The following is a 21,055-nucleotide window of genomic DNA, read 5'->3' on the forward strand; positions in this document are numbered from 1 at the left end:
AGAAGTCTGCCGTAGAGAAAGTGATATGGGAAATCAGAATAAATATGATCCGCAGGGACATAATTAGGAATTTTAATTATTTTGAATTAAACTATAAAAATATTTTTATAATGATAATATTTCACTGTCTGTTATATTTTAAGCTATAAATTTTTAAATTATTTTCAAAAGTTAATAAATTTAAAAATAAATATATTTTTAAATTTTAATTTCCGTGTGATTTCGCTTTGACCTTCAGCTTCGTGAATTATAGAAATTCCATTATTACAAATCTTACATCAATAAAGAATAAAAATATATAAATAATATTTAAAAATTAAATTCAATCAAATGATTAGTTCTAATCATTTTAAAAATGATTGAATCCAAATTCAAATCTACTAGTTAAGTTTTACACTCACTAGTTGTCCATTAAAATGACAATAATTTTATTCCATATGGATTAAGCGTAGAAGAGATGAAAATTTTAAATTTTAGATGAATAATTCTATTAGAAAAAACTAAATTCTTTTTAGTCAATTAAAAAAATATTCTATAAAAAAAACATTGATTAAAAAATATATAATTTGTTTTAAAATTATTTTCTCCTAATAGGATAGAACATAAAATGTATTTACGAATTAAATAATTTTAAAAATAAGATAGAGCGTAAAATATATTTAAAATTAAAAAAAAAACATAAAATGTATTTTTTAAAAACAAATAAATTCCTGGTTTACTACTTGTTTTAGGGTAGGAAAAGCAATTGGTTATAACTAAAATGTAAGATCTTAGATCTAAATCCTAATACTTCTCTCACACTTAATCCATACACAGTCTACAACAAGAATAAAAACTTCCCTAACTACTGAACAGAATCATTCTATTATAGGATTAGAATGGTTAGGCTTTTTTCTTTTTACCAAAGGGGGTTTTTTATGCCTAAATTTCTCGTTAACAATGATTTCATACTATTTTGTCCCATTTCAAGTTTCCCTGAAGTATGCATTGCCTACTTGGACATTTTATTAGTTGACTTTGGAAGAGATCTTTGGTTTTATTTGCATCTCTACTCCCTGCTTGAAACTTGGGATTGGATCTCTGGAGAATCACATCAGGAACGGAGGTTCTATATGAAGTGGGTCACTAGATAACTAGACTACTATGTGGTAGAAAATGGTAGTTCCGTCTGATACTCGCAAGAAAATCTTGGTCAACTGTGGCCCTGCACTGCAATATCTAAAACATGCTGGTGTTAGACTGTGTGAATGATGATGGCATTATAATTATGGAAGATGGTGTTGCTAATGGAGACAAGGAACTAACCATTAGCTTTCTTTGGAGCATGTTTGTTCCTACTGCCAAAGTTCTAAAACTATAGATTCTGCAGCTGCTGCCACAATCAACAATGTGGTACTGTTGATCTTGCTTTTATCCAGACAATCAAGAAAAAAAAAATTATGCGGGAGACAAGTATTTCATGAAGTTTTCTAAATCTTTTAGCACCAGCTAGGCTTCGATGTAAAAGAACTACCTGGATTTGATTTCTTCAAGTTTTGTTTCATTGTATCTTATCACTTTTGATCAATTTCTAATTAAGTAGAGATGCAGTTGTTATTATTTATTTTGAATCATGAATTTCCGGAATCAGTAACATTTTTTATTATTTCAGGAGGGATATTATCAAAATCTGAAGTTCGGATTGTTGGGTCAGGTCGGGAAGAACATTGGAACTACTTGATTTAAGATTTTATTATTGTCCCGACTTATTCTTCTGTTTTCTCTAGTCGTCGACTCTGAAACATGTTATTATATCTCTATGTTTTGTAACAGAAATTAATAGCAATTAGGATTTGAATATTTCTACATTGTCAAATTCTTCTTGACGGCAGGATTAAGGTAGGCGGAATTTCCAATGCAGTCTCTATCCCTGTTACTGGAGCCAAATATTTTAAGGTTTTATTTAATAATGAACCAATCATGATGCAGAAAATTTATCTGTTAGCAAATTTTAGGAGAGTTGGCTACCAAACACAATTTGTGAGAGTGAAATAAAATCAGGCAGTATTCTGCATATTGTTCTGCATAAATTCTTGTGGAAATAAGAACACACAGTAGCCATTGTTTTTATTCTATGCAATACATACAGTTTCGTGCATTATGAAAGCTTTATTTACAATGATTTCATTCAATTATGTCTTTTTTCAACTTTCGTTGAAGTATGTATGCCTACTTGTACATTTTAGTTGACTTCGGAAGAGATTTTTGGCTCTATTTGTATCTCTAGTCCCTGCTTGAAACTTGGCATTGGATCTCTGGAGAATGACATGTCTGAGAAACAGAGGTCCAACCTGAACTGGGGTCACTAGGTAATGTATAGTAACTAGAGTTTCAATTCTTGCAAATTCGTTTCCCGGACAAATTCTGGGTCCTCCTCCGAATGCCATGAAACTGTAGGCTGGTGCCTGTTTGTCAAAGTGTGTTGGATCAAGCTTGGACGCGTTTGGGAAGATGCAATCTTCCATATGGGTCATGCAAGCTGCCCATATTATCTGAAAAATGAAAGTTTGAGTGCAAGCTTTTGATCGATTATGCCATTTCCTGAAAGTAATGTTATAAGCCATTATGGAAGGACCTGCCATCCTTTGGGAATAAGGAATCCTTCATACTCAAAATCTTTAAGAACTTTCCTAAAGGAGCAAAACACAGGAGGAGACATCCTTAAACTCTCCATTGCTACTCTCCATGTATATTGCATTCTTGCTTATCCCATGTCAGGAGTTCACCTGGGGCCTTATTCTTAGCTATTTCGTCTTGTTCTGCAGGTTCAAATGTTAGTGATCGTCACCAAGAGTTTGTGTGATATTCATCTCTATTGTGAGCAGATTAATTAATTAGGATACCTTGAAGAATCTTGTCATAAACAGAATCATCGTTTGCTAAAAGTCTGATTAAGAAAGTAAGGAGGATGGAGGTTGTGTCGTGTCCTGCAATCATATTAATTGTAGCATTATCTACAATTTCCTCATCAGATAACAGTACTGCATTGTCCTAATCTCAGAGACTAAGCAAACTAGTTAGTAGACCAATCAATTTGCCTCTTACACGTTTCAACAGAAGCCTCAACGCAAGGGCTAAAATCAGAACTATGCTCCTGGATCTTGTCCATGGAAAAAGGACAGCACTGGAGCAACAGAGTTTGCCTTAAATGATATCGTCATTAAATAGCAGCTTGTGAGTGTCTGTTCTTCTTGTCAGCTCAAAATTTTTTGCATGAGAAATTGTCATTTTTCGTCACAGTCATGAGTAACGAGGGATTAGAACCTTGAAATACCGAAACATGGGCAATTTCCCTTAGGGATTGGACTAAGATGGAAGGAATATCCAAGTATTTGCATCCAATAAATATGCAATCTTAACAATATAGAAGGACACTGAAGACAAAAGTTAAAAGCAGAAGAGGGTAACGTGATAATGAAATGCACTAAAAATATCATTCATGTTGTCGGCAATGCTCGTCACAATTTCAGTAAAATAAAATACTGCGGTGCTGGATAACTAAACTGAAAGAAAGAAACATATTTTTAATTGAGATATATATTTTATTACTAATTATATTTTAAACTAATTTTATAAAGTGTACATCTTAGTTTTTTATAGTAAAATATTTTTATGGTCGCATAATAATTTTCAATCAAATTTTATAACTCTAAACTTAATCGCGAGTGGAAAAAGCGATAGTTTATAAATCCTTGCTAAACTGAGTGACAACATTGTCACATTCTTTGGCGACAGCTCTCTTTGGTCTGCCCCTGTAATTTTATTTTATTTTATGTAGTTTTAGCCCTCGTCGCCTAATGTGACGGCTAGTATAAAATCCCTTGATAATACTTTTCGTAGCAACGAAATAATTAAAATTTTAGTGTTGAATTAAAAAAAGAAAATATCAGCGTCCCGCTTTCCTTCTATGCTTAAGTCATAATCAATAACATCACTGCCACCGTTCTGTCCACATTTCAAATTCAAAACCCCCCTCCCGCTCTCTCTGTCGAAACCCTTACAAAAACGACCAGGAACCAAGAAAACTTCTCGCTCTCTCTTCAGAATCTACTGAGACACCCTGCAATGGAGGGCAACGATCAGCCACCTCCCTCGCCATATCCACCGTCTGCTTCTCTTCTCAAAGACATTTCAAATTTCAAAACCCCAAAACGCGCTTCTCGTGTCCCTAATTTCACCTCTTCTTCTCCTTATCCTCAGTTCTTCACCGCTTCCAAACAAACCCCAAAACTGTCTTCTTCTGTCCGCAGTTCCCGGCCTAAACATAAAACCGCGACAGCCCGTCGTCTAAAGGCATTTGAGCTAGAACAATCACAATCCTCGCGCAAAGTCCAAACTAAAAAAGAACAGTCTCTTAAGTCACTTTCAAAATCTCTCACTACTTGGCTTAATTTCCTCCTCCAAAACCCGAGATCCTGCGGCTGTGATTTAACCGTAATTGATGATCAAGATGGAAGCTTTCCAGAGAAGTTAGGGGGGAAGAGACAGAGGAATGCTCAATGGCGGAGTCCGAAGAGGCTGAGAGGCGGTGATTTTGTGGAGATTAATGGAACTGACGGGTTTTCAAGTTCAAAGAACTATGAATTGTTAAGGAAATCGTTGAAAGATGTGTGTAGTTTGGATGATTTGAAGCACAGAATGAGGCTTCATTTGAGCTTGGCTACTTGCAAGGAGATTTTTGATATCATGTCTCATGTCGTTAAGGTCTGCTTTGATGTTCAATTTTTTTGTTGTTTTTAAAGAAGAAAAATATGAAAATTTTCAAGTTTAGTTGAGTAGATTAGTTTGATTGGGGATTTTAAATTTTTCTAATATATTGTTTCTCAGAATATTGATGAAGGCAGGTTGAAAATGAAGTCACATTGCCCCATAGTAACAGATGTAGGAATGAAAGAGAAGGCGATCCAAATTCTTATGTGTTATAACCCAATTTGGATTCGAATTGGATTGCATATTATTTTTGGCGGTGATTCCTTGTTGCCTAGCGGGGATGTTAAATCTGATAAAGAAATTGCCTTTTTGAAGATGGTAATTGAAAAGCAGTTTTTCTCTCATGCTGGACTAGCAAAAGCTTATGCTTATAATAAGATGGTTGAAGGGTTATACAGGCCAGGTTACTATGAATATTTGGGTAATATAATATTGAAGAGATTTCTGCTGCTGGTTCTTATACTTGATAGAGCAAAATCTAGTAGCGCTCTTTCTTTAAAGTATGGTATTGATGGAGTTGATGGGGGCTCTCCTCTTTTATTTGTGGTGCAGTCAAGTATCAAGTCTAGTCGTCAAATGATTAATGGTAATTTTAGTATCACTTTTCACTTTATTGTTATGTAGATTGAGTTATGACTGTACTTTATCCATTGTAGGTTGACTTTTTATCTCTTTGATATAAAACTAGATTTTCTATCATCGGAGATAATGCTTGGAGAAGGTAACCTTCTGGCACATCTAGTGATTGTAGGTTACAGAGTTTCTTACCAGCAGGTATGTGGTTTTATTCCAGTCATAGTAAGCTAATTGTGCACATGCATACCTGTGTTTAGGGCTAACAAGGCAGTGAAATTTAAGATTGTTTTTGATCTTTCACCTTGAAAACCTCTGGTTCTTATGTTCTTGTGATAAGGCAAAAATTAAAGTCAGTTTTAGAAACATGGCAATTTTTTAATTATCTAATTTACCAAAAAATAAATTGGCAGTGTCCTCTTTTTGAGTATGACTTTAGAGTGACGGATTTATTTGAGGACCTACAAGATGGACTACGTCTTTGTCGAGCCATTCAGCTCTTGAGAAGTGACTCATCTATTCTTATGGTTGGTGTTCTTTTTTCCCTGTTTTCTTTAAAATGTCTTGGCTATAAAAGAAAATCCAAGAGGAGCCAATTTAATGTATTAGCCTCATTATCTGGCAGAAAATGGTAGTTCCATCTGATACTCGCAAGAAAAACTTGGTCAACTGTGGCATTGCTCTGCAATATCTAAAACATGCTGGTGTTAGACTGTGTGATGATGACGGCATGATGATTATGGAAGATGATATTGCTAACGGAGACAAGGAACTAACCATTAGCTTGCTCTGGAGCATGTTTATTCAATTACAGGTGTGTTGGCTTCCTTTCCTACTGCGAAAGTTCTAAAACTGTATTGTTGGTTTAGGAGTTATTGACGTCCTTTATGTTTTAATTAATGACTTGTCTTGCCATTAAATCTGCAGCTGCCACTCCTGATCAACAGCAAAATCTTAGTTGAGGAGATTCTGAAAATTCATGGAACCAATGTGGTATGGTTGACTTTGTTGATCTTGCATTTATCCAGAAAATCAAGAAAAAAAATTGTGGCGGACTAGTATTCCATGAAGTTTCCTAGTTCTTTTAGCACCAGCTAAGCTTTGATTTAAAAGAATTAACTAGATTTGATTTCTTGAATTCGTGTTTTCTGTAGATTCTTTCTATCTTTTGTTAAGTTTCTGTGGTATTTAAGGTTCATTCATTCCCTGCTTTTTCGCAGGATACCTCCAAAAACATTAATCTTAGTTCAGCTTCTTTGCAGTTGCTTTTGAACTGGATCCAGGTAGAGTGCTATTTTAGAAATTGCATTACCATGCCTTTGTGTTTTGTACCTCTCTCATTCTTCCTCCATTCTTCCCTCCCCTTTATTTGATCTCTTTCATGTTACATTTTGCCTTTCTTTGTTATGCTAGCAGGAATATCATTCTTTGATGTGTAAATTGCTTTATTCTCGCCCTCTTTATTCTTTTTCTTGTGGGGGTTTTATGTGCTTCACAAAATATTGCATTGTTTGCAGGTGGTCTGTGATAAGTATGATTATAAGGTTGACAATATTTCTTCTTTGGTTGATGGGAAAGCTGTATGGTGTTTGCTTGACTATTACTTCCGCAAAGAACTTTGCTGTTCTCGTTCTCTTAAGGTGCTATTTATTTTTCAACCTCTATATATTTTGCTTTAGCTTTTGTATTTTTCTCTCTTCTTTGTTCCACTCACATTTATTTTTTGTCACAGGACCCTACTGATACTAGAGGGGAAGAATCAATTATGTCTGCTTCTGAATATACAGATGCAGTGCATAATTTCATATTATCACAGAAGCTGATAACCTTGTTGGGGAACTTTCCAGAGGTAAGTATTAGAGAGCTTGGTTGATAGCTGATAAGGTACTGACAGGTATTTCATGAAAGAAAAGGTCAAATAGGTTGGACACGTAAAATTTATCTGTATTGGATAAAAAATCTTATTGGAGGGATCAGAATGTGTCTGGTATTAGGGTATGATTGAAATTCATATAATTTTGATATTGACTTATCATGGCCCTCAACTGAAAAAATTGACCAGTTTGACATTTTCTGAGAACAGTATAACTTGTTCTACAGATTCTGCAAATCAGTGACATACTTGAACATAGTGGTGCAATTAGTGAAAGGAGTGTGGTGATTCTATTGGTATTTCTTGCATCGCAGCTGACTGCAAAGAAATCTATGGTAATGTTGGAATCTATGAGCTGAAAATACTGGATGAGACTTGAGGAATTATCTAATGAACTGTTTGTTTGTCTTCTAGGATCAGCTGAATTTTCATAAGCTCTTGTGTTGTAATTGTCAAAGTCCAGAGAGGAGACATTCAATCAGTGAACAGTGTGGCTTGAGTTTGAATGCAATGCTAGACCAAGAGGAAATAGATGAACACTGTAATGAAGGTTATTGTCTTCTTTTAGATATAAATCTCTTTTAGTGCAAAATTTGTTATTACACAGCTAATTTTTCCTTTCCATTGTTTCTAATTTCATTTCAAGATATGGGATTAAGTATCATAAGTAAAGACTTCAATAAAAAGTGCTGAGGTTTAGGATTCATCCAGTTTTCCTTCTTTGAATCTGGATTTAATTATGTGATAGAAGGTTGTAAGCTTTTACAATTTATTGAAATCAGTCCATATTTCAGGATTTGACAGGGATTATGATGTGATTTCCCTATTTGAGAAGTATTTTTTCCTAGCATTACTTTTGGACGAAAGATAAGCACATAGAAGGACAACATGTCTGGCTTATGAAAAATGAGTAGTGTTATTGAAAATGGTACAAAGTATTAGCTGCAATTCCAGGTGATAAAATAAATATAATAGTTCTAAAAGCTGATCCTTTGTCTTCTTGCTTGTTTTGCTTCCTCTTAAATTGCAGATGCTGCTAGAAGATTTAACGCTATTAAAGCTTGGTGGCAAGATATGGCAGAACGGAACAACAGCTTTGTTATAAAGCCTGCAATATCTACTTTGCAGCACTGCTCAACTAAGAAATCCAGCATCAACTTTCAAAAAGGTCATCTCATGGGTCCCTTTTACTTTTATTGTTTATTTGTTTTTAGTGAGGGGTTTTCAGTTTTCAGATTCTAACTAGCTCATGAGTTGTAAAAGTCCTTGTCTTTGGTTGCTATAAAATGCTTATGACATTCCTCTGTTTTGTTAACTAAAGCAATTATTGTTTGAATTGCTTATTTACAAAATAATTTTCAATATGGGTTTTATTTTGAGCATAGAGTTCTCCATGTCAGTGTTGAGCCATTAAACAGTTGGCCTTTTGTGTGTTTGATCTAGTTACAGCTTAACTCTGTTATTTTTTCCCCTTCAGAAGGTTCAATTAGAAGTAGCACATCATCCTGCTTAATTTCTGTCTCTGGAAACCATCATTACAACAGTTGTGTATTTGCTTTTGCATTTTCCCTTCTTTTTACATCTGAGTTGATTGGCATCTTTTATCTGTTTCCAGTATTTTCGCTTCTAGTTGCTTATTATAGATGCTCATTGCAGACAACGCAGCAACACTCATACAATCGCACTTCAGAAGGTCAATTGCACGTTATCATTTTTTGAAGATGAAAAATGCAGTTTTAATTTTGCAAACAGTTATTCGGGCTTGGTTTATGGTGAAGCGGATATCTGCACCTTACAGATTCTGTGATGACATGATTCAGGACTCTATCTATGGTATCTATGTTTCTATGCCATTAAATTTAATTTCCATTGCAAGATCAATGAGCTTCTTCATCCTTTTGGATTGGTTAACTTTTGCAGAAAGGTGGAAGCAGTCAGAAAGAGATTGGAGATATGTCAACTTTATTTTTGACAGACATAGCTTTGTCAAGGTACGAAAATCAGTGGTGTTCATCCAGCAAGCAGCTAGGATTTGGATGATGCAAAGAATCCAGGCTGCAAGTATTAGAAATCATGATATGTCCACTATGGAGCTGGTCAGTGCTGCCACTATTATTCAAAAATATTTTCGTGTTCGGATAACAAGGTCTAAGTGTAAGGTCATTCAGATGATGAATGCTCCACACATGTGCCAAATGCACCGTAGTAATCTTGAAAGAGAAGCAGCCATTCGAATCCAGCTATCTTGGAAGAATTATATTGATGGCAGGTGTCTTCGCAATCAGCATCTAGCTGCAATTAAAATTCAGCATCATTTCCAATGTTGGCAGTTGAGAAAGAAATTTTTGAAACAGAAGGAATTCATAACAAAAGTTCAGAGATGCTGCCGTGGTTGGCTGATAAGGAGGAACTTTATGCACCAAATAGAAGCTGTAAAAAAGATTCAAAACGTTATTCGGGGCTTAAATTGTCAGAAGGCATTTAATTGCAGAAAGAATGCTGCTATTGAAATTCAACGGTTTGTCAGGGGACAGATCGCTCGAAAAAGGCTCTTAGGTATTGCATGAAAGTGTCCAAAACATTTAGTTCTTTAAGCTGTCTTTAATTTGCTCTTCTTTGCCTTTCTTTGTTCCCATAATTTGGTTGTCTTAAACATATTTTTATTTGGGCTGTTACAGGAGCTTCTCATTTTAATATATGCACCACTGTTTATTGCAAATTCCAAACTTCTGGCTGCTTTCCTCGTCCAGAATTGAAAGTAATACTATCTGCAATATTGAAGCTGCAAAGGTGGTGGAGATGTGTTTTGTTGCATAAATTAAGAACAAGATCAGCAATAGTTATACAGTCTTATTTTCGAGGTTGGGTCAGCAGGCAAAAGGTTTATACAGAAAGGCGATATGCTGTTATGATCCAAGTAAGAAAAGAATATTCCTCATGGAATATCGCTTATATTTCTTGCTGAAGAAACTCTTACCTACTTTTTTGGACATTGCAAAAGAAAATTGTCAAACTGCTGGTCTAGTTGCTGGCCTCTAGCTTAGTGTTTGGATGATGAATGGCTTAAACAATTACATTGGTTCTTTGAGCAACAAGAAAAAACAATTACATTGGTTTTATAGGCTTTAACTACCAGAGAATTTGTTGCTGCATTAGTTTGTATACAATTCACCATTTTGCTCCATTATGGGTATATCTTTTTCCTTTTCTTGAATCGAAATGTTACTGGTTCATCTGTTTAATATCTCATATTTTATAAATTTGATAGTCTCACTGGAAAGGTTACCTTGTGCGTAAAGAATCAAGAGGACAGCTATTGGATTTGCGCTTGAGAGTGCAGAAATCCGCTAAAAATATAGATGACAGCATGCGTATAATTAACAGACTCAAAGTGGCACTTTCGGAACTACTGAGTATGAAAAGCATCAGCGGGATTCTTCATACTTGTGCAACCTTAGGTAAGAGGTTTTACTTTTCCTGTATAATTTGGCTAAATTTTCGACCTGATTAAGTTATAATGAGATTGTCCTTTGGCCTGTAAATAACGAACCATTATGTTCCTAATATCGTATTATAGATGGCTTGTACTCATGTCCGTCTCAATTGCAGATATGACTACACAACATTCTCAGAAATGTTGCGAGGAGCTTGTGGCCGCAGGGGCCATAGGGATTTTATTGAAACTGATTCGGTTAGTCAGTCGAAGCATACCGGATCAGGAGATTTTAAAGCATGCACTTTCAACTATCAGGAATCTTACCCGCTATCAACACTTGACTGAAGTTCTAATTGACAGCCATGGATCAATAGAAATCATCTTTTGGGAATTTCTCAGGTGTGCATCTTATCTTTTTAGACTAGAATTCAGAAGACATTTCATTTATGATCTCTAAGTAAATTCTGTTTTTCTTCATAATCTATTTCCAGGAACAAGGAAGACGGTTATTTTATCGCTTCAGAGATTCTGAAGAAGATATGTTCAAATAAGAAAGGTGGTCAGTCCTTGCGCAAGTTACCCGCCCTCATAAAGAGGTTACATAGTCTTGTGGAAGAACTAACAAGGAAATCAACTATTGAGAAAAGGTAACATACAGGCGTTTGGAAATTTTTGTCTTTCTTCTATACGTTTTATGCAAGAGAAATATCAGAACAACGATAGATAGCAGAGGATTAAGTCCACATTATCTTTCTTCTTTTGCAGGAATCCTCAGGGTGTAGCAGCAAGAGAGAAAACAGAAAAAAGATTGAGAGAGGCTGTTGGAATCCTTAAATTGATGACAATTAAGTGATTCTGTTTGTTATAGTCGTTTCCTGTTTACTGTGTATGATTTGTGTAAACCCTGTACACGAAAGGAAGAGAAAATAGAATGTATTGAGGATATACAGAATGATTTGAGCTTGTCAACGATTATCTGTTGATGGACAAAGTATATTCTGCTATTTACAAAAAGAAAATGCCCATTTCTACAAATCATGCAAGTTGCTCTTTTTGATCTGTGCTTTATAACAGTAAGCTAATAATGGATTCATTGTCCATTAATTTTCAAGTTGCCAGACAAAATATATTTTCTGATGGAGCTTAAAGATTTATGTGCTTGGCAACTTGCAATTAATTAAGCTTTCTTTTATTAAATTGGCAAACTTATCCTTTTCTCATATAGTTTCGGTTAGCCTTTGCATATTTGAAACAATATGAAAACATGGAGAAAGAAAGAATATGCAGAAACAAAATATAACACATTTTGTGCTTTTTTTTTTTTTTTTAAATCTTATGGATTGGAAGAAAATAGTATTGTATCAGACTAAATTTATAAGTTTAGTCTGATATTAGGTGTATATTTCCTGTTGACACTTTTTTTTTTTCTTTTCTGATGAAGTTCTCAAGTTGGAATTTCTTTCTTTTAATTTAACAAAATTTTTCTAGGTATTATTAATTGTGGCTCTTGTTGACTGTGGGACTACCCTCAATGGCTGCGGTGCACGTGACGTTTGCTTTTGGGAAATGAGATGCAGATAAGATTCCACCTTCAACAATTATTTTATCAACTAATCAACTGTCTGTTTGGATACCCAAAAAAGCAGCCCAAAACTGTAAAAAGCAGTTGAGAATAAAAATAAAAAAACCATGGATCATCTTGAAAATCTAGTCTGAAAGGACAAAAGTAGATATTCATGCAAGTACATATCTTTTGTTACATCAACTCCATCACTAAGAATGATCAAAGTTTACAAATATGGCATGGCATAGTGTAGTCATGCAAACAATTAATCAAGACCCAAGTCTCCGTTCCTGATCAATCAAATCATTTATATATGTATCATGTTAATCTATTGATTCAAGCAGCCCTAGCAGTAACTTCCAGCCTTTCAGGCAAAGCTGATTGGTCAATAAGGAGTCCCCTCTTATAAGATCTTGGTACAGTAACTGTCAATACACCGTCTTCGTATCCAGCTGATATTCCATCGATATCAACCGAACCTGGAAGCCTGAATTTCCTCATGAAGCTCTTGGCAGGCGGCCTAGTTGCTTCATCAGTAGACTCTGTTCTAATTATCAGGTATATTGAATCCTCAACCTCCACCTTTATCTCCTCTTTCTTCACACCTGCAGCAACAACAACAAGAGAGAAAGAAAGAAAGAAACTTTTGTCAATACAACCAAACTGCAGAAAAGGAAATGAAAGAAAATGTTAAAGGGAAGTTACGGACAAAAACAAATTGTACGAGTACCAGGAAGGTCAGCTGAGTAAATATGGGATTCAGGGGTCTGGACCCAATGAACATAGTTTTCTGGTCTGAGAGAGTAGGAGAAAGGGGAGGGATAAGCAAGAAGATAGTGCCAAGGGAAAGCTTGTTGTTGATACATGGGGAACTCCATTGCCTTGTGATAATTTCTTGTGGACAGGGAATTGAGAGAACTTTGGTTCTGGTTTTTGTTGAGAGGAAAAAGAGAGACAAGTTGAGTGTTCTTTTATAGGGCAAGTGGGCAAGTTTGGGGTTTTGGAGTCGGGGCATGGAAGTTATTGGCCTTTTTTCTTTTTCTTCTTTTGAGAAGTTAATTGGCCATTTTAGTATTACAGAGGTTTCCTTCTATACAAGGAAAATGATGAATGTCAAAATGTAAGGTCCAGTTGATTGGCTTAATATCTCATTCTGCAATGACAAATTTACCCTTCAATATCACTTCCCATGAATTATTTGGTTAAACTTTAGGCTCTCATATTTGTTGAATTTCACTTTTCTATTCTATCAATCCTGAACATCATAAAAATAAAATAATCGAGTCGTAAAAGATTACTCCTCATAGAAGGTATTTCATTTATTTCTTGGGAATATAAAGAAAGATGGACTTGTGCAGTCCTGCAGATGATATTTGATTTCTGGTTGAGCTTATTTCAAGATTTAGAAAAGAGCTCAAGTGTTCCATCTGGGAATAAAGTAAAAAAGGAAAGAAAAGCATGCTTTTACATGATTGTCGTTTTTTCTTTCCCCCGTTCTCCTAGGCTGATAAGCAGAAAACATGTTACTTTTGCTTTCCGTACTGCAGCACATTGGAAACACAAACTTCATTAGATATCAGGAACAAATCAAAAGATGATGACCGAAGTCTTATGTAATCAAGCAGCTCAAGAATAGTAATGTTATAAGCCAATTCAGTATTCACAGCCTCCAGTTCAGATTGACTAGTTCAAAATATTCATTTTCATACTTTTGTATCAACAATTAAAAACACATACAAGGTTTTCCAAGCCCCTAGTTTGATCTCCTCTAAAAGGGCGAGTTATTGCTACTATATGACTGCTCATACTAGTTTTGCAGCTTCACTGACTCAGATTTCCATTACTGTAAAGGAAACTAAATATTACAATACCAAAAAAATTACCAGGAATTTTTAATATGGAAATAAATTAACTGCCTATAACAATGGTAATAGCCATTGATAAAGGTCCAAATATAAACTTGAAGCTCAAACTCAATAACAGTTGTACTATACTACCTCGGACTAAATTGCAATGCTGCCATCTCCTTCACATGTGATTATTGATTACTACAACATGACAGAAATATTCCCAAGTCCAGTCCTCTAGGGTTCCAACTCATGTATTCACTCCAAGCACAAAGCCGTTGCTATATGAAGGAAGATTGCTAGAAGTGCTTTGAATCTTCAGAGGAGAACGGAAAGGATTTGGTGTCACGGGATGTGTAATGTGCAATCCTGCCCCACGAAGGACTTGCTTTGCATTTGCACATGAAATTTCCGATTGCTCCGTGATGAAGGCTGGAACATTTGCAGATTTTATCACTTCGAGTGCTCCACCCCAACTTGTATGGTTGTCTAATCCACAGTTCAATGCAACTATAACATGGGGAGAAGGCAAGTAGGTGGCTTCCTCTTGATAAATGCCCCTCACAAGATTCACCCTCACCCTACTACTTACTCCTGAAGTTGTGCCAGACAAATTAGTTGGAACTTCAGGTCCCACCATTACAATATGTATATTACCTGATCCATTGAGCAAATGGCTAATTTCTGCAAATGCTGGCATCCAATCCAACTCCCCTTCAGGCCCCAGGTAATGAAGAATCACCTCTTTCCCTTTGAGTAACAGGTTCTTTGAACTGATATTCAGAGTAGTCAATATGTAATAAACTGTAAGTGGATGAGAAAGAATGTCAGCAACAGGGCTTGACAATGGCAATGACCTGAGATTATAGTACTCTGACCAACCAGAAAGAAGGATTGGGCTTGATATTCCATCTCTTAAATGGTTGTGAAAAGGTGAATCACAAGGATAGTCTTCATCGTCCAGCCCACCCCATGAATCCCACAAACCACCTTTAACGGGGAGGAGACCAAATGGGCAGTGAGAATAGCAACTGCACTTTCTCCTCCACATTCCCTTCTGATGGATACCCAACGACTCCAGCCATTTACAAGGCTGCTCAGCAGAACAAGGGAACATAAATATATTCATTGCCAGCTCTTCTTCCCTTTCCATCATAGCCTTGTAAAGACCACACATGCTCTTATGTGTTTCCTTCCAATGCTGCTTCTGGCATTGAGAACTACAGTAGATAACCGCTCGACAATGCCCACAAGAGGGAGATTGTTCTCCATGAACTTCTTTATCACACATTGTGCACTGCCTCAAGCCAGAATTCGAGCTTATCCTCATATCAACAAAGATCTCCTCCCTGGGTCTTTCTGCATACTTGGTGGGAGTTGAGCTAGCGGTTGAGCTTGCCTTTTCCTCGTACGCCTGACCAGGTGGGTGTGAGATTGTAACCGCAACAAGATCATAGCCCTTAGCCATTTCTGAAGGCCACTGGACATCAACAGTCTCAATAAATGGTTCAAAATATATCAACTTGGACCACTTTGGACCGCCTTCTTTATCTTCCTGAAGCAATGTATGCACTAGAGAGATGGCTCTCATGAATGCATACACAAATCTTAATTCTTCTAGAGTTGGATGCCTAAACTGAAGTGCACCAGAAGACATAAAACGTGCAACATCAATTACAGGAAATCTATCAGTACCGGACACCTCCAATGACAAAGACTTGATCATTTTCCTATTAGAAGGAAACATCAATGACTCAGATTCATATGTAACCCTCAAAAGCTCCACATTAGGAACCAAAATTGTCTCTCTAGACCCTGTCATTTTCTTAGCATCATTTACAGATCGAAACATATAGAAGCCAACATCCCCACCATCACCTCCTATGAACTGAATGCACGGGAAAAGTTGTTTCTTGCCAGACCAATCAGAGTCCTTTCCCACCCGAATTCCAAAAAGATGGGGGGGACGCAATCTTCTCCAAGGATCAGTTCTATAAAGAGCAGCACAAGCTTTATACAATGACTTGATGAAATTAGGAGCAATGCCCTCCACCTTCATCAAGCAAGTCCCTGATCCAGGACCAAGCCCAGGACCAGACCCAAATTGCTCCTGGAATCTACCAAACAAGCTCTTTAAATGCAAATCCATTAAGACCTCTTGTAGCAGATCTAACTGTAAAAAATTCTTATGAAACTTCTAAATCCCTCTTAAAACAGTAAGTCCAAAATAAAGCACTACCCTTTATAGTTGCGATAAATTAAAAAAAAATTATATATATATATATATATATATATATATATATATATATATATCCTAAAAACTGAAAGTTGACGATGAATTTGATCTCGAAGGAATAATTAAGCAAAAGACATTGCACAAGTCTAATCCAACCAGAGGAAATCTTCAAAATCACAGCATTAACAACATGGCAACATTCACTTGAAGCAACACTAAAGATAATTAATTAAAAAGACTTGTAAAGAAAACGATCACTGCTCCATACCGAATTGTATTTGCTAACTTGAAACGAGAGAGACAGTGAACTCAGTTCAGAAGACACTAGTGGAATCCGGAGACTGTTTATAAGACAAGGACAAGGGTATTTTAAGGTAAATATAAGATTGTTTTGGTATAAGAATCGAACGGTCAAAATAACTAAGATTCAAGAAATAAATTCAAGGCACGCCCGCAAAATATAAGAAACCCTCAAAAGAAAACTTCAATAAGCATCTGCCACGTGTTCGTTAGTTGTAGTGACGTGTCCCCTTGCAATTGATTAAAAAAATCGTAGCTAATAAAAGAGTACACAACTTTTCCTTTCAGTATTCCGAACCAAAATTAGGGTTTCGTTTTGGTTTTGGTTTTTAAAATTCTCTCTTCATCTCTCTGAAATATTCTCCATACACAATGATGCAGCAGCCAGGAGCCGGCGCACCACCACAGATGGGCGGCCCACCCCTACAACAACCGCCATCAATGGCTCCAGCACCGCCGCAGCAATACCAGCAGGCTCCACCAGCACCTTACATGATGATGATGCCTCCGTTACCTCAACCTCAGCCTCCTCCACCGGCGGGTATGTGGGGCCACCACCAGGCTTCCATGCCTCCCACGGCGGCTCCACAACAGCAACAACAGCAACCCAGTCAACCCACTAATGCCGATGAAGTCCGTACGCTTTGGATCGGAGATTTGCAGTATTGGATGGATGAAAATTATATAAATAGCTGCTTCGCTCACACTGGCGAGGTAAAATTTTAAACCAAGATTCAAAAGAAAAAGTAAAGCTTCGTGTTCTTTTAAAAATTCACAAATAAAAGTTTAGGGTTTTGTTTTAATTGAAAAAGAAACTTTAGGTTTCTGTTTTGATTTATATATATATATAAACCTTATGCTTTTCTTTATTGAAGAAAGAAACTTACCTTATTGCTTTTCTTTATCGAAAAAGGAAACTTAGGCTTTTGTTATAATTTGAAAAAAGAAAAAGCAAGCTTAGGATTTTGTTTTAACTCGGAAAGAGTAATTTAGGGTTTCTTTAAAAAAAATAAAGGAAAAATGTTCGTTGCTTTGTGGTGTGTGTGTCTGTTAATTCTATAGGGATAAACTACGGTTACTGAAGGTGCTTCTTTTTTTTTTTTTCTTAAGGTTACTTCTGTAAAAGTGATTCGTAATAAGCAAACTGGTCAAGTAGAAGGGTATGGATTTATTGAGTTTGGCAGCCATGGGACTGCGGAGAGAATATTGCAGACTTATAATGGTACTCCTATGCCCAATGGTGAGCAGAATTTTAGGCTGAATTGGGCATCTTTTAGTGGGGGTGATAAGCGCGATGATACGCCAGATTTTACCATTTTTGTGGGAGACTTGGCTGCTGATGTTACTGATTATATACTGCAAGATACATTTAGGGTTCATTATCCATCAGTTAAGGGGGCTAAGGTTGTTATTGATAGGCTTACTGGGCGGACAAAAGGTTATGGGTTTGTTCGGTTTGGTGACGAAAGCGAACAGGTACGTGCTATGACTGATATGAATGGTGCTTTTTGTTCAACAAGGCCTATGCGGATTGGACTCGCTACTAACAAGAATGCAGTTACGGGCCAGCAATACCCTAAAGGTATGGTTATTGCAAGTTCTTGTTGTTGCTTTAGTTGAATGGCTGTTCTCTAGTACTGGTTGCCAATTTGAATGGATGGTTATGTATACGCTTTTCCAATACTATGATATGCTTAGATGCTGAACTTTTTGTTTAAGTTTGCATTCTTTCAGTTACACCTTTTTGAAGATAGGCAGCAGTTTCCCAAGCCTTTCCTTCCTGTACTTTCCTTTGAAATTTGGACACCATAGACTCGTACTAAAATCTTAAAAATTGCAAAAACTTATAGTACTCCTGTTGTCTCGAAGCAGGGCGTCAAGAGGCTCTATCATCTATGGGCCTGGAACTGATTTCAGCTGAATTGGTTACCTTTAGTGCGTGCCTCTTCTAGGTCAGTTTTTAGTTTTTGTCATGTCGTTTATTTAAGTTTTTATGTGGCATTTATTATGCTACATTCTTCAAGTTATCTTTTCAGTCCATTCTGTTGGTTGAGCTTTCAGTCCAGTTGCATTTTGTTACTGCTCTGGGTTTCTGAATATCTATCAGTTTAGCAACGTGTCTTTCTTTTTATTAGAGAAGGTTTAGTCTTACTTATATTTCTCTTTCACTTTTCCAGAATTTCATTGATATGCCTATTTTTCGTCATTTTTCTCAAACAGGAATTAATAATTTTAAATTTGTATGGCTGTGGATATTTCCAGATTTTAGTCAATGTCAAGATACTTTGAGGAGTATAAATGGTGATGCAGTATTGTTTGAAACTGCATGATAGATTGGTTTTTAATTTAATGTTGCCACATCTTGCACTTTCATAATTCTTGGAGTATAGTTGTCTTGGGAAGTTACCGCTCCTTGTTTTCCTGTTTGACTTCCTCTTTTTATTTTGGTATAATTTCCGCCCAAAAAATGTTCATTCTGTTTAGATTAATTGTTACTAGTGGCTCTTGGTATTAACCCACCAGCTTCTCCATTAAGACTGATGATGAATTTTAACAATTTTTCAAGATTTTGTGTCCCAATTTTGATATGGCATAATGTTTATCAATGGTTGGTGTACTTTTGTTGCTTTCTTGCTGGAAATAGAGGTCAACTGAATTGCCAGACATTGACATTGTCCCCAAAATCTGTTACATATCGAAAGGATTTCAGAGACCCACCAAAGCACGAAAGCTAGGATCTTTCAGAAAACGGATTCCTATTCGAAGAGTGCATAACCTCATGGATAAGTTCATACTAACCCGTCAATTTGGGATCCAATTCGGGATTTTCCTTGGGAGGTGCCAGGAAGGAATCGGAATGTAATAATATCGATTCATAGATATAGAAGAAAAGGTTCTTTATTGATTCAAATGCTGTGCCTATGGGATAGGGATAGTGAAAGAGGAAAAAACCGAAGATTTCACATAGTACTTTTGATCGAAAAATCAATCTTACCCGCATATGACTTTTGACTGATTTGCTACCTGCATTGTGCCAGAAAGAGTTTTTATTTTATGCTCGTACATATAATAGTCATGTTAAGGAAAAGTTTATGGTGGTGGCCTATTTGCTTCTGACAGTGGATACTCTATATAAGAAGAGTAAGATGTTCCTTGTTCCATTTAGTTTCATGGTTAAAATACTTTAAACTTTTGCTCAACTGTAATTCAAAATACTTGGATCTGTTTGTAATCTTTCTTTATTCCAATTATATTTGCTCCTATTTCTCAAAACTTAAAACTACCTGATGTTTTGTTTACTCTAGGGACCATAATGGCTGACTGGCTTTTCACCTGTGTATTTGTAACTTTCTGCAAGAAGTTTATCTCTTTGGATTCTTTTTTTTCCTGTGTTTTTATTACACATTATTTTTCATATGCAGCTTCCTATCAGAATTCTCAAACTCAGGGTGAGAACGAGAACGACCCAAATAATACAACTGTGAGTACCTCATATTTTTTCACATACAATCTATTTCTCTGCAATGTTTTTGCAACTCACAAATTTCAATACAGATATTTGTTGGTAATTTGGATTCCAATGTTACGGATGACAATCTGAGAGAGCTTTTTGGCCGTTATGGACAATTATTGCATGTGAAGATACCTGCTGGCAAACGATGTGGGTTTGTTCAGTTTGCTGACAGGTAAATACATGCCTTGAATAACTGGAGTGGTATCTTTTAGAAACTTGAGTACTTAGCTTTTCTTTGTGCATGACTCAGGAGCTGTGCAGAGGAAGCATTGCGGTTGTTAAATGGAACTTCATTGAGTGGACAAAGTATTCGGCTGTCATGGGGACGCAGTCCTTCAAACAAACAGGTTTGGCTTATGTCACCTGATTCCTGCTTTTGTTTTTGCAGTGAAATTATCTCTTGAGTCCTTGAAGGTTGAAACTGATAAGTACTTCTTATACAGCCTCAACCAGATGCCAATCAGTGGAATGCCGGATATTATGGATACGCACAAGGATATGAAAATTATGGCTATGCTCCTGCTCCACAGGATCCTAACATGTACTACGGGAACTATCCTGGGTATGGGAATTATCAGCAGCAGCAGCAGCAGCAGCAGCAACAACAACAACAACAGCAAGTGGGATATAGCTGAGAAGTGTTGGTCTAAGCGTGCTTCATTTTATATTATTAGTTGGATGGATTGGTGCTAGTTCCATCTGTGTGCCTTTCAGGCTGAAGCCAATTCAGGCTGTGTGCTAATAGCTTATGCACTGTAGGAACTTCCAGTTTGCCAAATTTTGGTTGATTACTATCTTAACTTGCTATTATTTTGTTTCTGTATTATGTATTTGACTCGGTTTTGAATGTGTTTTAGCTACTGCGACTGTAATTGACAGCCTGGTTCACTGGCACAGTTTTATTAGACCCTCACAAATAGTCTTGGTAAAACTTTTTAAGTGCATAGCACATCTTGCAAATAG

General features: G+C 36.3%; 4 protein-coding genes and 1 pseudogene across 5 annotated transcripts; 2 read left to right on the forward strand and 3 right to left on the reverse strand.

Annotated features, from left to right (window-relative positions):
• Positions 1-2,196: 2,196 nt before the first annotated feature.
• Positions 2,197-3,321, reverse strand: LOC8284220 (annotated as a pseudogene).
• Positions 3,322-3,915: 594 nt separating this feature from the next.
• LOC8284219 (abnormal spindle-like microcephaly-associated protein) lies at positions 3,916-11,666 on the forward strand. 2 transcript variants are annotated; one of them, XM_015718826.3, is made up of 20 exons: positions 3,916-4,743; positions 4,867-5,335; positions 5,438-5,523; positions 5,736-5,849; positions 5,948-6,136; positions 6,250-6,315; positions 6,543-6,605; positions 6,840-6,962; positions 7,055-7,171; positions 7,423-7,530; positions 7,610-7,745; positions 8,226-8,363; positions 8,852-9,028; positions 9,116-9,291; positions 9,364-9,751; positions 9,874-10,112; positions 10,464-10,653; positions 10,805-11,030; positions 11,123-11,278; positions 11,397-11,666. In XM_015718826.3, exons 1-20 carry the CDS (start codon positions 4,105-4,107, stop codon positions 11,482-11,484), a joined length of 3,888 nt encoding a protein of 1,295 aa, XP_015574312.1. In that variant the 5' UTR covers positions 3,916-4,104; the 3' UTR covers positions 11,485-11,666. The 2 variants fall into 2 exon arrangements, with proteins under 2 accessions (XP_015574312.1, XP_015574311.1); XM_015718825.3 differs by having other exon boundaries at positions 9,116-9,751.
• Positions 11,667-12,339: 673 nt separating this feature from the next.
• On the reverse strand, positions 12,340-13,383 carry LOC8284218 (15.4 kDa class V heat shock protein). Its single transcript, XM_048373994.1, has 2 exons — positions 12,926-13,383; positions 12,340-12,800 (listed from the first exon to the last, which is right to left on the reverse strand). Exons 1-2 carry the CDS (start codon positions 13,071-13,073, stop codon positions 12,532-12,534), a joined length of 417 nt encoding a protein of 138 aa, XP_048229951.1. The 5' UTR covers positions 13,074-13,383; the 3' UTR covers positions 12,340-12,531.
• LOC8284217 (zinc finger MYND domain-containing protein 15) lies at positions 12,664-16,739 on the reverse strand. The gene is made up of 3 exons (XM_048373993.1): positions 14,193-16,739; positions 13,664-13,736; positions 12,664-12,800 (listed from the first exon to the last, which is right to left on the reverse strand). The coding sequence occupies exon 1, from the start codon at positions 16,189-16,191 to the stop codon at positions 14,293-14,295; it is 1,899 nt and encodes a 632-aa protein (XP_048229950.1). The 5' UTR covers positions 16,192-16,739; the 3' UTR covers positions 12,664-12,800; positions 13,664-13,736; positions 14,193-14,292.
• Positions 16,740-16,848: 109 nt separating this feature from the next.
• Positions 16,849-21,054, forward strand: LOC8284216 (polyadenylate-binding protein RBP45B). Its single transcript, XM_002518453.4, has 6 exons — positions 16,849-17,292; positions 17,689-18,160; positions 20,001-20,059; positions 20,134-20,264; positions 20,343-20,439; positions 20,536-21,054. The coding sequence occupies exons 1-6, from the start codon at positions 16,951-16,953 to the stop codon at positions 20,725-20,727; spliced, it is 1,293 nt and encodes a 430-aa protein (XP_002518499.1). The 5' UTR covers positions 16,849-16,950; the 3' UTR covers positions 20,728-21,054.
• Position 21,055: the final 1 nt, after the last annotated feature.

Source organism: Ricinus communis, chromosome 5 (genome assembly GCF_019578655.1).
Source record: "Ricinus communis isolate WT05 ecotype wild-type chromosome 5, ASM1957865v1, whole genome shotgun sequence".
NCBI classification, from domain to species: domain Eukaryota; kingdom Viridiplantae; phylum Streptophyta; class Magnoliopsida; order Malpighiales; family Euphorbiaceae; genus Ricinus; species Ricinus communis.

Excerpts from the sequence above, each read along its gene's own strand:
- LOC8284217 (XM_048373993.1), bottom strand. The coding sequence starts at position 16,191 with ATGGATTTGCATTTAAAGAGCTTGTTTGGTAGATTCCAGGAGCAATTT.
- LOC8284219 (XM_015718825.3), top strand. The coding sequence starts at position 4,105 with ATGGAGGGCAACGATCAGCCACCTCCCTCGCCATATCCACCGTCTGCT. Across the intron at positions 5,524-5,735 it reads ACAGAGTTTCTTACCAGCAG|TGTCCTCTTTTTGAGTATGA; the intron begins GTATGTGGTTTT and ends ATAAATTGGCAG. Across the intron at positions 6,963-7,054 it reads GCTGTTCTCGTTCTCTTAAG|GACCCTACTGATACTAGAGG; the intron begins GTGCTATTTATT and ends TTTTTGTCACAG.
- LOC8284216 (XM_002518453.4), top strand. The coding sequence starts at position 16,951 with ATGATGCAGCAGCCAGGAGCCGGCGCACCACCACAGATGGGCGGCCCA. Across the intron at positions 20,060-20,133 it reads ACGACCCAAATAATACAACT|ATATTTGTTGGTAATTTGGA; the intron begins GTGAGTACCTCA and ends ATTTCAATACAG. Across the intron at positions 20,265-20,342 it reads TTTGTTCAGTTTGCTGACAG|GAGCTGTGCAGAGGAAGCAT; the intron begins GTAAATACATGC and ends TGCATGACTCAG.
- LOC8284218 (XM_048373994.1), bottom strand. The coding sequence starts at position 13,073 with ATGGAGTTCCCCATGTATCAACAACAAGCTTTCCCTTGGCACTATCTT. Across the intron at positions 12,801-12,925 it reads TTACTCAGCTGACCTTCCTG|GTGTGAAGAAAGAGGAGATA; the intron begins GTACTCGTACAA and ends TTGTTGCTGCAG.